General features: G+C 39.6%; 3 protein-coding genes across 3 annotated transcripts; all 3 read left to right on the top strand.

The window, feature by feature from the left end:
* The first annotated feature begins 479 nt into the window (after positions 1–479).
* Positions 480–1,353, top strand: LOC147324549 (uncharacterized). Its single transcript, XM_086302356.1, has 4 exons — positions 480–542; positions 644–713; positions 817–1,139; positions 1,217–1,353. Exons 1-3 carry the CDS (start codon positions 492–494, stop codon positions 1,137–1,139), a joined length of 444 nt encoding a protein of 147 aa, XP_086158482.1. The 5' UTR covers positions 480–491; the 3' UTR covers positions 1,217–1,353.
* Positions 1,354–3,263: 1,910 nt separating this feature from the next.
* On the top strand, positions 3,264–11,301 carry chkb (choline kinase beta). Its single transcript, XM_086298416.1, has 11 exons — positions 3,264–3,852; positions 4,972–5,080; positions 5,251–5,364; positions 5,512–5,645; positions 5,730–5,834; positions 7,956–8,014; positions 8,689–8,776; positions 8,872–8,980; positions 9,626–9,726; positions 9,838–9,919; positions 10,021–11,301. Exons 1-11 carry the CDS (start codon positions 3,347–3,349, stop codon positions 10,075–10,077), a joined length of 1,464 nt encoding a protein of 487 aa, XP_086154542.1. The 5' UTR covers positions 3,264–3,346; the 3' UTR covers positions 10,078–11,301.
* A 505-nt stretch (positions 11,302–11,806) lies between these two features.
* On the top strand, positions 11,807–14,613 carry LOC147324547 (kelch repeat and BTB domain-containing protein 11). The gene is made up of 8 exons (XM_086302355.1): positions 11,807–12,225; positions 12,314–12,502; positions 12,595–12,779; positions 12,846–13,197; positions 13,339–13,484; positions 13,607–13,761; positions 13,956–14,113; positions 14,243–14,613. Exons 1-8 carry the CDS (start codon positions 11,974–11,976, stop codon positions 14,426–14,428), a joined length of 1,623 nt encoding a protein of 540 aa, XP_086158481.1. The 5' UTR covers positions 11,807–11,973; the 3' UTR covers positions 14,429–14,613.
* Positions 14,614–14,688: the final 75 nt, after the last annotated feature.

Here is a 14,688-nt window from a genome sequence, read left to right as displayed (position 1 = left end):
AATGCAACCTCACATAAAAAAGTTAGATGCCTTGTGGATAGCTATGGCTGTATTCATTGGCAGCCAGTTGAACTTCCTGAGGGGGAAACGTCAGCTTTTTAGAGGAAAAGAAAGACATCGTGTTAACAATTTTTAATTCAGAAGGACCTGGAGCTTTGGAGAGACCTGATGTGGATGACTTCATGTGCCTCACATATATTTCTCAGCGGCAGCTTATCAACAGTTGTCCCTCACTTTCAGTAGCTGAAATCCAGGAGCAGTGGCCATTCTTGTTTACTCAGAAAGGTCTTTCAAACCACTTTCACAAACTCACAGGTATTGATATCAGTGAGCGCTTAGGTCAGGCCCTCATAACCAAAGGCAGAAGGATTGTTAACTATTTCTCCACCCAGAAGCTCAGATTGAACCTTGGTATAAGGACACTCATCCAGCAGATAGAAAGTGAGGGAGTTTTGACCAACAACAAGGTTGGCACAGCAGCCATACTTCTCATGATGAAGTATTACAAGGAAGATGAAGACTCCCTCTTTGTCTTAGCAGATGTAAGCTTTTTTCATACAGCTCTAGGTTTAATGCTGTTGCTTGCTGTCCTGTTATATTTTTTTATTTGTTACATAAAATGTCTTGGTCCTTTTTCTGGCAGGAAACATCTACCAGGATGTCCCTTGAAGCAGAGAGCAACCTGCCAGGCACTCCAAGGCTGATTATGCTTGGTAAGAAGTCATTTATGAAATAGAGCTGATTAGACCATATTACAATTTCTGTTTGGCACAGGAGCTTTTCGTGGACACAGGTATCCAGTCTCTGTTTTGCTAGCTCAAATTTCTGTAATTGCCACCTGCTGGATGGTGAGTGCAGAGGGGCGTGTAATTGTTGAGCTGGACAAAGAGAACACCTTTGCTGATGCAATGTCAGTCTTCTTTGGTTCATTCTATGTATTGAACCTGGAATACCAGGAGTCAGCGTGTGCAAGGTTTTTTGTAAGGATAAACCCTGAAGAGGGAACAAAATGTACCTCCAAGGTTGGGACAAGCAGAAAGACTGGGACCACTGTGAAGCGAAAGGTTGTTCACATTAACCCTCATGTCAGAACTTTCCTCCAGCGGCTTACGGAATTTGAGTGGAGAACTTCAAATTAGGTAACTGTTTTTGCCATTTTTAGTGAATTTCTTGTATAATTTAAGTGAACAATGTGTTGCTACCTGTGTCTCCACAGATGATCCATGGCCCATGCTTTCTGGACATTTACACAAGACGAACAACAATGAAGACAAGCTCTCTTGCCATCTTGCAAGACGCTGTCTCTGTCCAATAGGTTTTTTGAGTGCAACAGTTTTGATATTTTTTCCTTCTTTTACCCGTTTGTTAAAAATTATTTCAGCTACTTACACTTTTATTGTCACACGTATTGGCTCACCCTACAAATCAATGAACTCAGTCCACAAAGCAAGATCAGGGTTCAGTGCAGGTCAGTCAAGTTCATTCACACCACACACGATCATCCATGTCCTTGTGGACCTGGCTTTGTACATTGATTTGGTGGTGTGAGCCAGTATTTTGGACAAAGGCAGAAGTGTGGGGCTTGATATTATATTCATTACAATTCAGTTTATTTGTATGGTGGCAACAAAATGATTGCCAAGGCACTTCACACTGTAGGTTTAAGACCCTACAAAATATAACTAAGAAAACTCATCACTTGAGCATATGTTGTCTGCCATGATATGGATATGACATAATATCGTTATTGTTTGTACAACCATCTGAGAAAATAATGTATTACATGGTTTAGTAAAAACAAGTGCTTCCTCAATGAAAATGTTTCCAGTTCTTTTCAGTTTTTGATTTTGGAAATGTGTATTTCAGCAGGGAAAAATCAGTGATAATAAATAAAGTGGTGTAAAGCACATAAATTATATATTTGTGTGTGTGTATCTATCTATCTATCTATCTATCTATCTATCTATCTATCTATCTATCTATCTATCTATCTATCCAATTTTTTTGGAACCCTCCAGTCTCTTACAGTATGTTACTGTTAACTGAAATTACGGTAAAATTACGACCTGTTAAACAGTATGACCACCTGTTGGGACACAGTATCCTCTAGCAAAGATGAATATTTTTGGTAATGATGATGCGTGATGACGGTAAGTTACTGGTTAATATATTGCAGTTTATTACCTTGCAGTGGGCTTACAGTGACATACCGGGAATAAACGGTAGTATACCAATTTTTTAATCACAGTATGATGTTACTTTGTTGACGTAATTTACGACATAACGACATAACAAAAGGCTACGGTGCGTTACCATAATTTGTCCAAGAGTATTATACCACACCAGCAAAAAACGGTATCATCCTGCAGAACAGTAAGCTACCGTAACACGGCGTCACGGTATGACGCTGGCAACAGTGACGCCAGTATGTTACCGTAAAGTGGCGATGAAAAGTCTAACAGTGAAGGATATAAAGGAACAACAAAAAGTTTAGTAGATGTCCTAATGCTTGCTGTACGATTACATGGCTTCTATGAATGATTTTCAGTGACACTGAAAGTGTTCATATGCACTTGGCTAATTCACTGGCAAAGAGAAAACACAAACTCCCACTGCACCTCTGTTAAAATTTGTTTTTCTCCAATCCAACAAACAAATAAACAGTGGCATAGTCAGTTAGTTAGAATAGCCTCCTCATTTTAGTGTAATCAATATAAAGTACTTCAAGTAAAATTAAGAAAGTGTAAACATAAATGTTCCTACTTTAATTATAAGGTAAGAGTAATAATGCATAGCCCTTTCTGTTTGGGCGTCTGCAAATAAAAATGTTGCTTTCAACTAAATGAAAAGTTAGATACCGGCTCTTTAACTTACCTGCTCACAATAGACAGAGTATATTCATTTTAAGGGATTGCAAGAAAGAATAAGCTTCATCGTACTACTGTGGGCAATTGAAAACAACCCACACTTGAAAAAGTTTTAAAACTCAGTTTTATGTTGAATAAGACGCAAGCAAAGAGTAACTAGACCTTTTTCTCCCACATTCCTGCCAAATAATATCAGCGAATACACTCTGAAATCATATTATTCATTGCACTCAATGAATTCAAAGATATGCGCCACAGTCAATTACAAATAAAAACTTCATTTCCCAGAAACCTTCAGCGAACGTGACGTAGGAAGCTACTGCCAGCAACGACCAATGAGATTTGTGTGTGAACTCGCTCTCGAATTTTGATTGGACGTCGAATTCTTCATCTCGGCTCATCAATCCACTGGTACGTTGTCTGCGTAATGAGTTTACAGCAATCTGAATATATTACGGTTACGCTGTCAGCCGCCTCCCATGCGGTTCATAATATCCAGTTATGGTCGGCTCTTCCGGTTAAGCAGCTTTACAGGCGGACTGCGTGTGTCAGCGAGCCCCTCCTGTCGCCTCAGACCGACATTTCACCCTGCTATTCCTTCACTGTCCGCCCGGAAATTCAACATGCAGCCCAGCCGAAGTGTAGCAAGCAGTTGCGGCGAAGCGGGTTTAGGCAAAGAAAATAGTTCAGGGCCGGAGAATTACAGCACCAGCATTGCCACAGTCACTACAGAAGAAACAGATACTCCGGTTGTGAAGAAGCAAGTGGAGAGCACGCTTGTTCTAAACCAGAGACACCTAAGGACTCATAGTCCGCTATTAGGGGCCAACTGTGATGACGACTCGGAGGCAGAGTCCTTCCGGGATGGGAGAAGCGAAGAGGTCGACCGGGACACCAGGGATAAGGCCATAAATTGGTGCCGAGACTTTCTGTCGGGGTCGTGGAAGACCATTGAAGATGCTGATTTTCAAATCAGCATTGTCAGGTAAAATTCTTAAAAGTTATAGCAGTACGGTGGATAATAAAACACAATAATGTCTTCATTTAAATGATAGGGTATTATTATTAGTCGTTTTTTAAAACATACTAATCTGTAGGAACCAGTATGTTTGTGTTCATGGTTTCAAGTAAAGCGACGATAAGATCCAAGATCCTTGATGGTTTCTGCTACGTTGGGTCAGCTGCAGGGACACCCACCTCTCCTTAGTGTTTACTTATCTCGCTGTCAGACAACTTATGACGCTGTGAGTGTTGGAAAAGTGGCAGGTCAGCTGTGGGCTTATTCTGAGCTGACATTTGTTTGTTTGTTTTCCTCCCACACTGGTTTGCAGGTTCAAAATGATAGCATACCCAGTGTTTTCTACGTTCATCCAACAGTCTTGACCTCCAAATTATCAACATTACTGTAATTCACTTCAGTTTTTTTTTATACAGGCTCAAGGTGCTTTATATTGTAAGGTCAAGACACTACAATAATACTGAAGAAACCCCAATAATCAGAACAATCCCCTTTGAGCAAGCACTTGGCAACAGTGGGAAGGAAAACCTCCCTTTTAAGAGGAAGAAACCTCCAGCAGCCATTTGCTGCGACCCGTTGGTGGTAAAGATGGGACTTTAGACACAGTAACTTAACTATGTGGAGTGGTGTGTAAGCTCATCGTGAGTGAAGAAGAAACAAAAGGAAAATGAACCTGGGTCATCTTTTCATGTGATTTTATTTAAAAATTAAGACTATTCTCAGTGTGAGAGGTTTACACTGACTGAAACAGTCCAAATTTGAAGGGTCATGTGCGTTAAAAGATGGCCGATGAAGATTATGTAAACACCAACCAACTACAGTAGGGAGTCTCTCCGGCTGATCTAAAGAAGCTTGTGCTGTTTACTGTTTTTAAGGCTTAAGATATAATAAAAAGGCGCCTACTTAAAACGAGTCATACAGTGATTTCATCGTAAATTTGCACCCAACAATCATCGATTTACCCTTAAGAGTATCTTTGAGTGGCCTTGTCTTTTGGCTTACATTTTTTATGGTTTCCAATCTCGATTAGAGAGAGATATTTCTAGCTTGGCCTAGCTGTTATAACACTGTTGTTTTTGTTTGCAGCGGTGGACTGAGTAATCTGCTGTACCTGTGTAGTTTGCCCGACCACGTGCAATGTGTGGAAGACGAACCTCGCCAGGTGCTCCTCAGGGTTTATGGTGCCATCTTACAGGTTAGTCTGTCGCGTATGTCAAGAAGTTGCATCTAATGTCTGTGGCTGAGAGTATCATTCGGGTATTTCAAAGAGAAGATTGCACCCCTTTATTGATGTCAGTATATGCTATAAATGCCATTAATTCTCATGTAAGTTTGTCTTCCATCACATGTGTCTCTGTGGTATAGGGAGTGGACTCTTTGGTACTAGAGAGTGTGATGTTTGCCATCCTGGCTGAACGAGCTTTAGGCCCAAAACTTTATGGCATCTTCCCCCAGGGACGCTTGGAACAGTACCTTCCGGTATGATGTACCCCAGTGTTTACACACAGTATATTCATACACACAGTGAGTTTATGCTGCTTTCTGCTGGAGTCATTCCCATCAGTTTGTTTTGTTTGTCTTTTAAACCATGTGATAAGAGATTTTGCTGTGTTTCTGTTTTCCAAGAATACTCGCATGCGCACCAGTCAGCTTTCGGACCCAACCATCTCCGCTGAGATTGCCACGAAGCTGGCCCGTTTCCATAACATGGTTATGCCCTTTAACAAAAAGCCTAAGTGGCTGTTTGGGACCATCGATAAGTAAGTACATGTGAATGTTATCTCTCTACTGCTCAAACTGTAACTTAGTCACAGTTAAAGATACTCTGTCTGTGGTGTTTTTAGATACATGGAACAAGTGATGAATATTAGTTTTGTTCGTGAGGCACATGTGAAGAAGTACAACAAGCTGATGAAACTGGACCTTCCTGCTGAACTGAGAAGCCTCCGGTGAGTTGGAACGCAGGCTCTAGATTCTGTATACTGTCTTTTTGGACACAGTTTAAACAAAGCTTTAGATTGAGAAGAAGACAAATCAGTGAGTCCCCTCCTGACTCTCACACTAGTGTCAGGAAGAGAGTACAAACAGTACAAAGCTCCTGCTTTAATATGTTTATGTGAACAATGATGTAATTTGCATTGCTCTAGCCAACTGCTAGATCTCTTATCACAGCCGTCTCATATTACATGCTCGAATTTTCATACAGGAACGCAAACAAAAACTTCACAAAGTGGGTATGAGTCACGCATTGGAGAGAGATTTAGCAGCTAAACAGTTTGTGCTGACTTTCTGTTTGCTGGTGAGGCCATAAGGTAACCATGCCAACATCAAGACTTTGAAAATGAGTTTTGTTAAATCAATAAAGTTTTAGGTCATTGTATAAATCAATGATTGTCAGTGTTGTTAGAGACATTTAGAAAACTGTCATGTATCCTCACCACCAGACAAGTAAGGTTACCACTAAAATAGGGCTGTTCGATATAACGATATATATCGGATGATGATATAAAAACGTCTATCGTTTCATTTTACGCTATTGTTTGTTTCGTGGTGTCGCAAAATAAACTCTTTACGGCAATATTTTTTCATCATTTTGACGGTCACTGTAGTGGCTATATTAATTTCTTAAAGTTCTCTCTTTATCTTATATTTAATATAACCACACTACGGACAGACAAGAGCCTGTTTTCATGCGTTGTCGTTAGCAACAACGAAGGTAACAGCATCGTGTGTCCACTTGTTTATTTTCCACATAAACCTTTCACAATAAAGCTCAAGATCCTGTTGAGACTTTTCAAAAAAAACCTGAATCACGTGAAAGATGCAGAGTGTTTACAGATGAGAAGTAAAAAAGAGCCGTCAGGTGCGAAAAAATAAACCTTAGACTCAAACGTTAGAACAGGCTTTTCCCCGCAGCACGCCGTGTAATAAATACTCACAAAGAAAACGGCGGCCGTTACAACTTATGTCTAAAAATGTATAGTTTCATGCATCGGTTAAAACACTCGACTCCAGCTACATGCGCAGCTGGAAACACTTCCTGCAAGTCGAGCTGCCCGAGATTCACAGAATTTACAGAAAATGTTACATTTTTGTGATTTATATCGTTATCGGAACGATAGAATTCTTATATCGGGATATGAGATTTTGGTCATATCGCACAGCCCTACACTAAAATGAGTCTTTATGTGAAAAGGTTTGCTGCATTATTCAAAGCTGGAAGGATTGTAGCTCTGCTTACGTTACTTACATAAATGTAATCTTTGGAATTCATTCTTCCATCTGATAGGTGACCTTTGTCCCAGTGCTTCCACAAGTTCACTTGCTGAGTTGTCTGGGTAGTCTGACCTTAGAACAGCTAGAGAATCAGACCAGTGTTTATTGTCTTGTTTATATGTACTGGTTTCACATATGTAGTTGCTGTCTGCTGCAAGGAACTTGAGCCTTCAGATTTATCTGAGTTGAAAGCGTATCTGTCACAGCATGTTGCGTATGTGACTGCAGGGTACTGTTATCTTAGCTTGTTCTAGGCAGTTTGGCCTTCTCTCTATGGTCAGGAATTACTAGTGATCAAAGTGTCAGTTATATAATCGACTGCTGTTGTCACTGACGTTATTTTGGAGTTTTCGCTTTTGTACAAGAGTATTGATTTGTAAATTTTTACTTGGTTTGAATGGCTTAGTGTTTATCACATTTAATATCTTTACATATCCTGGCTGAATAGCAGAAATAATTGTGCTAAATCGTAGTATTAGTAACCCCTGACTTTTGTACAGTGCTCTATCCATGCTGTCAACAAATAAGAGTGGACCTGTAATAACTGTTGATTAGTTCAGTTTATCTTACGGTGCAATATTGACACAGTTTATTCACTTATTGTGTGCTATTGCTTAAGTTTAATTCTGGTAGATTAGGATGTCTACACTTTTCTCATGGAAGTTCTAAATTGTAGTGTTATATTGCATAAAATGCACTAGCTGCATATCCATCACTAAGATTTGTGTGTTCAAGTTTCTCTCTTTTTCTTTCATCACCTACTTGGTTTTTCTTGCCCCATGTCTCCACAACAGTGCTTTGCTCGCAGCAACTCCCTCACCAGTGGTGTTTTGCCACAATGACGTCCAAGAAGGTAAAATCTTCCATCCATCCATCCAGTCATAGCTCCGCCTATCATTACGCCTCTGGTGTGGTCCGATAGATCCCACCCTCTGGTTTCACTGTCACAATTCTTACGAAAGCTGTGCATTATATAAGTCAAGAGCAAGCTGGGTTGTAGTTTTTAATAGGGACAGCTCATGTTCAGCTATAGTCATAGCTCTGCAGCTATAAAAGCATTTTCAGGGTTTGATACACATAAGCTGACAGCTGATAAACTTGCTTCACAAAAACTGTTCCATGTCATCTTAAAGGTGTGACATCGGCACTCTGTGCAGACCAGTTGAGTTCTTCTACACCAAACTGTGAAAATTTCAGTTCATCTCTTTAGGACAGTCTTTGCAAAGCCAACAAAAAAAGCTTGTGCCAAGATGCTAAAGGCACAATTTACTGTAAATTATCAATGTATGCTTTAATGTTTTCAGTATTAGAATTAAGGGCAAAAAGGACATTTGGATTCTTTCTTTTTTTTTTTTGCATTATACAATGAAGATTTATCATTTAATTATGATTCAAACTATAAGTTATTTCACATTAAAGTTTTTTATAATGTCAAAAGAAATGTAATATTGGAAGACCAGTCTGGTAGTAAATGCTACTACTTCATTTTGTTAAGCTAAAGCCTCACTTCTTGTTTTGTTGCTGCAGGCAACATCCTCATGCTGGAAGACGGAAAGCATTCCTCAGCGGAAAAACTCATGCTCATAGACTTTGAATACAGCAGTTACAACTACAGGTAATGTGTAAGGGGAATGTTGTCTTGATTTAGCAATCAAATAATTGTGCCACCTGTACGTGAAGGTAAATAACACAATGTGTTCCTTTTTGTAGGGGTTTTGACTTTGGCAACCATTTCTGTGAGTGGATGTACGACTACACCTACAATGAGTGGCCTTTCTACAAAGCCACACCAGAGAACTATCCAACCAGAGAGCAGCAGGTCAGTCTGAAAAAACACTAGCGCCAAATAAAGAGTATTCAAATTGAGCTGCATTTTTAACACTGCTTAAATTAGTTACTCCTGACATGCTGCATTGTAATTATGAATATAGAAGTTGTAATAATATAGAAGGTAAGTTGATGTACTGTCAAGGAAAACCGTGCAGAAAACTTGGATTTGAAACATTTACTTGGAGATATGTATACGCACACTGGTTGATTTTTGACAGTAAGTCCTGGATTCACTTTTAATAGATGCATTCAATTAATGACGCAAATATTGTGCTGTGTTTTGTCTTGATTTAATACTCGCACAGCTTCACTATATTTGTTTTTCTTTCTCTTCAGTACATTTAGGATCTGATTCCTTATTTATTGTTTTGATATAAAGCTAGTTAGAAAATTTTCTACTAATCTTTCCTTGGAAAAATAAAACTGGGCTGATGTTCAAACCAAAACTTTGAAGTCATCTCCCTTGATGGGATAGACTGGTTATGCAGTGCCATCTAATGGTGAAACTTCATACATTTTTATGTTTAATAGCGAGATCAAATGCTGCACATGCAGTCAAATCAAATCAGTTAAATCAGAAACAGCTGGAAGTTTAGCCACACTCACTAACTTGTAACTTTTTTTTAAATTTCAGCTTCTTTTTATTAGAAGTTATTTGGCAGAACAGCACAAAGACACTAACGTTGCTGTGGACCAGACACAAATTGAAGAAGATTTAATAATTGAAGCAAACAGGTAAAACAGCCTTAAATAGATTTTACAGCAGTGCTGACGATCAATTAGAACAAGTTACAGCAGATCAACAGATCACTGGATTTTCTGTTTGTTTGTTTTTTTTAATTGTAGATATGCATTAGCATCACACTTCCTCTGGGGGGTCTGGTCCATCATACAAGCTAAGATATCCAAGATTGAGTTTGGATACATGGTAAGGAGTGTTTGATTCTTATTACTGTTGTTATTATTCTCTTTTAGTGTAGCGCAAGTCACACATTTATATTTTTTGTAATAAACCACATTGTCTTGCAGGACTACGCCCAGTGTCGTTTTGATGCCTACTTCAAGCAAAAGAAGCTCTTCAGCTGAGATCCAGCTTGTTAATCAAAATGTACTGTCTCATTTGTTTGTCGTTATCATTCTTCAAGCTTGCCCCCTACATTGTGTTGGAACTATGCCTGTCTGCTTAAGCTGAAATGACAAAAAAGAGCCTCTGCACCTCAGGCATTCTATTTTACTCATGAATACCCTTATTGTGAAATGTTGTCATCATTTTGGGGGCCACAGTTGATTCACAACTGATTTTCTTTCATATAAACACTTGTTAGATGCACTTCACTTCCTTGGACCATTATTAGACACTTTTATCATGGGATGCATTTGTGTAAAAGATCTACCTCACCCTTGTGATGTTCATAGGGTGCATAGTTTTCATCGTAAAGGGCTGATTCTGACTATTCAGTGAGGGAATAACTGAGACCCTTATTACCTAATCACTCCATGCTTCATAACCTTTTCCTTAAACAATTTAAAAATATTCCACACCAGTTATTCTTTAACTGTTACATTACAAACTTGCCTACATTTAGCAAATTATTATGTAAGGACTTTTTTAAAAATATACAGTTTGCATAAATTTTCATCACTGTAGAAAAAAATACTGTCAGTTTAACTATTAGAAAGTGTAAAGCTGTTTTCACACATGAACTGGAGCGCTGATCTGTTTTGGACATTCAAAGCAGAAAGTTTACTTTGTGTCCTATCGCACTGATGTGAGAATTGCGCAAGTGGTAGTGGTGTATAGCAACTCCTGCATGCTTTATCCAGACAGCACCCTCTCCTTACTTGCACAAAGCTTTTCCCATAATGAGAACACATCTGAAACAGGCTCTCTTATGTACTGCATCAGCATTTTGCAACTTAAAGCAACATGCAGAGTTCATGTATGAAAAATGGCTTACAGCATTTATGTCAGTCTTTTTTTTTCTTTTTTTTTGTCCTTGTCACTAATTAAGATAACTGTTATTACAGTGCATTTCTGCTGCACTAACTACCTGCCCATTTGACGGTTTTGTTTCCACTTCTTTAAAATTGCTTCTATACCTGCTGCTTCAAATATGTGACATTCTTACCAAATATACCAATCTTTTAGAAAATATTTAAAAAAATTGGAATATTTGTGCACGTTTCACCAATAATAAAAACGTGTTACAGTCAATTACTGTAGCCCATTTGAATGTGAAGTGCTTTTTTTGACATGCTTTTATTTATTTTGACTTTGTTCTATATTTGAATAAATGTACATCAATTTGACATCAAAGTTTCCAAAACAATGTTTTACACAAAGACGAAACTTGAAAGTTTACTCATTAACTACCTGTGACTGTTTTTGTTTTTAAGGAACATCTTTTCTGTAATTTTATTCTGTTAAACAAATTCAGTTTAAATGCGAATAAACACATGTGCTTAAAAGCTCGTCTTAAATCTTTCAGCTGCTAAAGCTTTATTTCATGTCTAGATAAGTTTTACAGAGATGTGAAGGTAAGCTAACTACAAAGTAATTTGAGTGACCGATGATGTTCAGACTGAACACTATCCCACCTCTGTGATCCAAGAATAGATCAGGCAGAAAGACTTGCACTGCTCTAAGATTAAGAGACCCTTCTGAGTCCACCTGGTCTGCTGCAGGGCAAGAAACGTTTTCTAGCATTTTATTCGCCGTGCTTATTAGAGCGCCAAGCAGTACGAAATCGGACCCTGACGTTTTGGTGTTTACGTCGTTAAAGGTCACGTGACTGTGAGAGCTGAGGCAGGGAAATGGAGAGCAGCTGACAGCACATGGACTAAAATGCTTCTATTTTTCCATTGTGCAGAGGTTGTTGGAATTCTTCAGCGGGCCTGGCTTACCTTATATGGAGGACCTGCATTTCATTTCTGAATTACAGTGAGGTGCAACTTTGATCCAGACAGCGCTCTGTCATTCAGATGAATAATCTCAGGCAATACGTTATGATACTTTTTGAGTGGGTAAGCTTTTGGCTGAAATGCATTCTTAGAAGGATTTTGGATGCTTTTCCAATAGTCAACAACTGGATAGCGTCCTCAGCTGTCACAGACAGAGCATTATGCCAAACAGACTCAGAGGAATGGAAGACTAATGAAGCGCTCCGCACATATCTCCTTGGAGATGGTGATGAAACCAAGGTTACAGTCCAAACCAGCCCACATGCCTTTCTTGTGAGTATTAAGCAAAGTGTGAGATTTCCAGTCATACTGGTTAACAAAAGGCCGTTTAAAAAACTTGGTTTAATAATTTATTTCAAAGGTGAACCTACAAAGACTTTCAGAGTGCAGTGAGTACTTCCGAGCTTTGTCCCAGTCCAGCATGAGAGAGACCTCTGAGAGCCTCATCCACATGGATCACGTGTCCTCTTCCATCTTCCGCAATCTGCTTGAGTTTTCCTTCAATAATAATTTCAAAGTTCCTCAAAATGAGTTGGGAGCACATATAAAGGTACAGCTTCATATATAAACCTCCTTGGCTAGTAATTCAAATTCCTAGGAGTGACATCATGATTTCTTATATTTCTCTTTCTGTCTCTGGAGGTAAGCAACTATCTTCTAGCAGATGCCTTCCTCTCAAAGTGCCTGTCAGTCCTGACAGATGAGCTCAGCCCATCTAACTGTTTGTCATACCTGAGTCTTGCTCATGAGATCTTTTGTGTGGAACTGAAGATGACAGTACTGACTTACTTGAGTAGAAACCTGCTGGAGCTCCCAGACATCATCAGGTAAGCAAAGTTTCAATTCCCCAATTTTAAATGTTTGTCTTTCACTAAAATCGATTTATACCTCAGGTGCCTGAATGAAGAGGAGAGGGAAGAAGCTGTCCACTTGAGGACTCGAGGAGACCGACACCTCTGCACCCTACGGAAAGAGAACCTGAGTTCTTGGAAGGATCCAGAAACAGAACATGCACGACACATATTCACCCTGCAAGGATCAGAGGACAGTGGAGATTGGTGTCCACTTACAGAGCTTCCCTTTCGGGCTGATAAGTGGTGTATTACAACAGTGGTGCTTTACAACTACTTGTATGTCATAGGAGGTTACAGGGAGCGTATGAAGAGAGGCTGGGAGTTCAGCATGGCTTCCTTTCGATACAATCCCTTTACTCATACGTGGGTCACCACATCTCCTCTGATAAAAGTAAGCAGTCTCCCAGTTTGAGTCTCAAGCAGGTGGCCAGTCTGCCTGTTTGTCTTAGCCCCAGCGAATTCCTCTTGCCTTGTCTTTTTCCATCGTTTATATAACACTAATGAAAAGTGTCGCCATCTGTCATATCCACAGCACAGAAGGCACTTCAGTGCAGTGGCCTGTGAAGGCTGTATTTACGCAGTGGGAGGCTGGTACTTGGACTCTCTAGTAACTCCAGACTCCAGCACAGCTCTCTACACAGCTGTAGAGTGCTATGACCCATGGAAAGATAAGTGGAGGTTTGTTTCCTCTTTGTTAGTTCAAAACAGCTAACAGCTTTCTGCAGCACTTGATGCTTTCTAATTGTTTCTCTTCCAAAAAAAAAAGCTTCCTTTAGTTATTGGTATAATCTCTGCCTCAGGTTTGTGTCCTCATTGCCACTCACTGACTTCCAGTTCACCATGTCTTTGTCCCATGATGTTCCTCTTGCTACGACCCTTGGACAGTGTATCTATGTGCTGGGGAGCATCCAGAGGACTGGAGAGAAGTTGTTACTGCAGTACAACACAAAGAAAGGTGCATACATCTGGAAAAAAGCAACCAAGCTCAGCAAAAGAAACCTGGTTTTATTTCCAGCACAGAAAGCTCACTCTTATGTGTGCTGCTGTCTGGAAAATGCCTTCGGTATAGTTCACCGGCTCTAGATTTACATTTACAAGCTGTACACTGATTCATAAATGGTTCTTTTGAATTCTTTCTTTCTCTATTAGATGTATGGTCTGAACTGCTTCCCACCCTTACCAGAGCCAGCGTAGATCTCCCTACACTTTACTTCCTGGGGGCCACGGACAGGCTGCTTGTGATTGGTGGCAACAACTCAGAGAATGTGGTAACCTCGTTCTGTGCGGAGTCACAGAAATGGGGGCCGGTAAACAATCAACAAACCCACACTCATATTAGAAGAGCACTGGATTATCTGGATGCCTAAATAACATATTCATTCAAAGTAATTTTTCACTCCATTTAAATTGTTGATAATGCTCTTTTTTCCCCCCAGGTTTACAGCGCTGAGAAAGTGGCATTTGCAGGTCAGGGGACAGTGGCTGGTGATCAGATCCTGATGATGCCAAGTGTTGAGCACAACACTATTGTTAGCATGGACCTCCAAACACTCTCCCTCAAAGCTTTCCCTCCTCTACCCATCTTCACTCGCTATGAAGCTACCTTTTATCTTCATTTCTAATGCTATGGTTAGCATCTTTGCACACATATGTTGTGTGCAGGTTCTTTTGGGCTGAATGTAGTTTGCAATAGCCCAAGTACTTCTAGATCACTTCCCAGTCCTTATGTTGTCCAGTGTTCATATTTCCTAAAATGTAAGACCAGTTTACCCCGCTATGTTGAATGTTTGATTTGTTTACATTAAAATAATGCAGTATATACAATGCAATACCTTTCTTGCCTTGATTAACACCTTCAAGTCCTACTAACCATCACCACCTT

The sequence above is a fragment of the Aulonocara sp. 'chitande type north' Nkhata Bay genome, linkage group LG7 (assembly GCF_057382095.1).
Source record: "Aulonocara sp. 'chitande type north' Nkhata Bay isolate Kocher_YH1m ecotype deep benthic linkage group LG7, A_spYH_male_GT1.1, whole genome shotgun sequence".
Taxonomy (NCBI): Eukaryota; Metazoa; Chordata; class Actinopteri; order Cichliformes; family Cichlidae; genus Aulonocara; species Aulonocara sp. 'chitande type north' Nkhata Bay.
Note: the sequence above shows the minus strand (reverse complement) of the source record. Positions and strands in the feature narration are given on the sequence as shown.

Bases quoted from the DNA above. Each gene is read 5' to 3' on its own strand.
- LOC147324549 (XM_086302356.1), top strand. From the start codon at position 492: ATGATGAAGTATTACAAGGAAGATGAAGACTCCCTCTTTGTCTTAGCA. The intron at 543-643 runs GTAAGCTTTTTT...TTTTTCTGGCAG, and splicing joins CCCTCTTTGTCTTAGCAGAT to GAAACATCTACCAGGATGTC. The intron at 714-816 runs GTAAGAAGTCAT...CTGTTTTGCTAG, and splicing joins TCCAAGGCTGATTATGCTTG to CTCAAATTTCTGTAATTGCC.
- LOC147324547 (XM_086302355.1), top strand. From the start codon at position 11,974: ATGAATAATCTCAGGCAATACGTTATGATACTTTTTGAGTGGGTAAGC. The intron at 13,198-13,338 runs GTAAGCAGTCTC...TCATATCCACAG, and splicing joins CCACATCTCCTCTGATAAAA to CACAGAAGGCACTTCAGTGC. The intron at 14,114-14,242 runs GTAAACAATCAA...TTTTCCCCCCAG, and splicing joins AGTCACAGAAATGGGGGCCG to GTTTACAGCGCTGAGAAAGT.
- chkb (XM_086298416.1), top strand. From the start codon at position 3,347: ATGCGGTTCATAATATCCAGTTATGGTCGGCTCTTCCGGTTAAGCAGC. The intron at 5,081-5,250 runs GTTAGTCTGTCG...TCTGTGGTATAG, and splicing joins TTTATGGTGCCATCTTACAG to GGAGTGGACTCTTTGGTACT. The intron at 8,015-8,688 runs GTAAAATCTTCC...TTGTTGCTGCAG, and splicing joins CCACAATGACGTCCAAGAAG to GCAACATCCTCATGCTGGAA.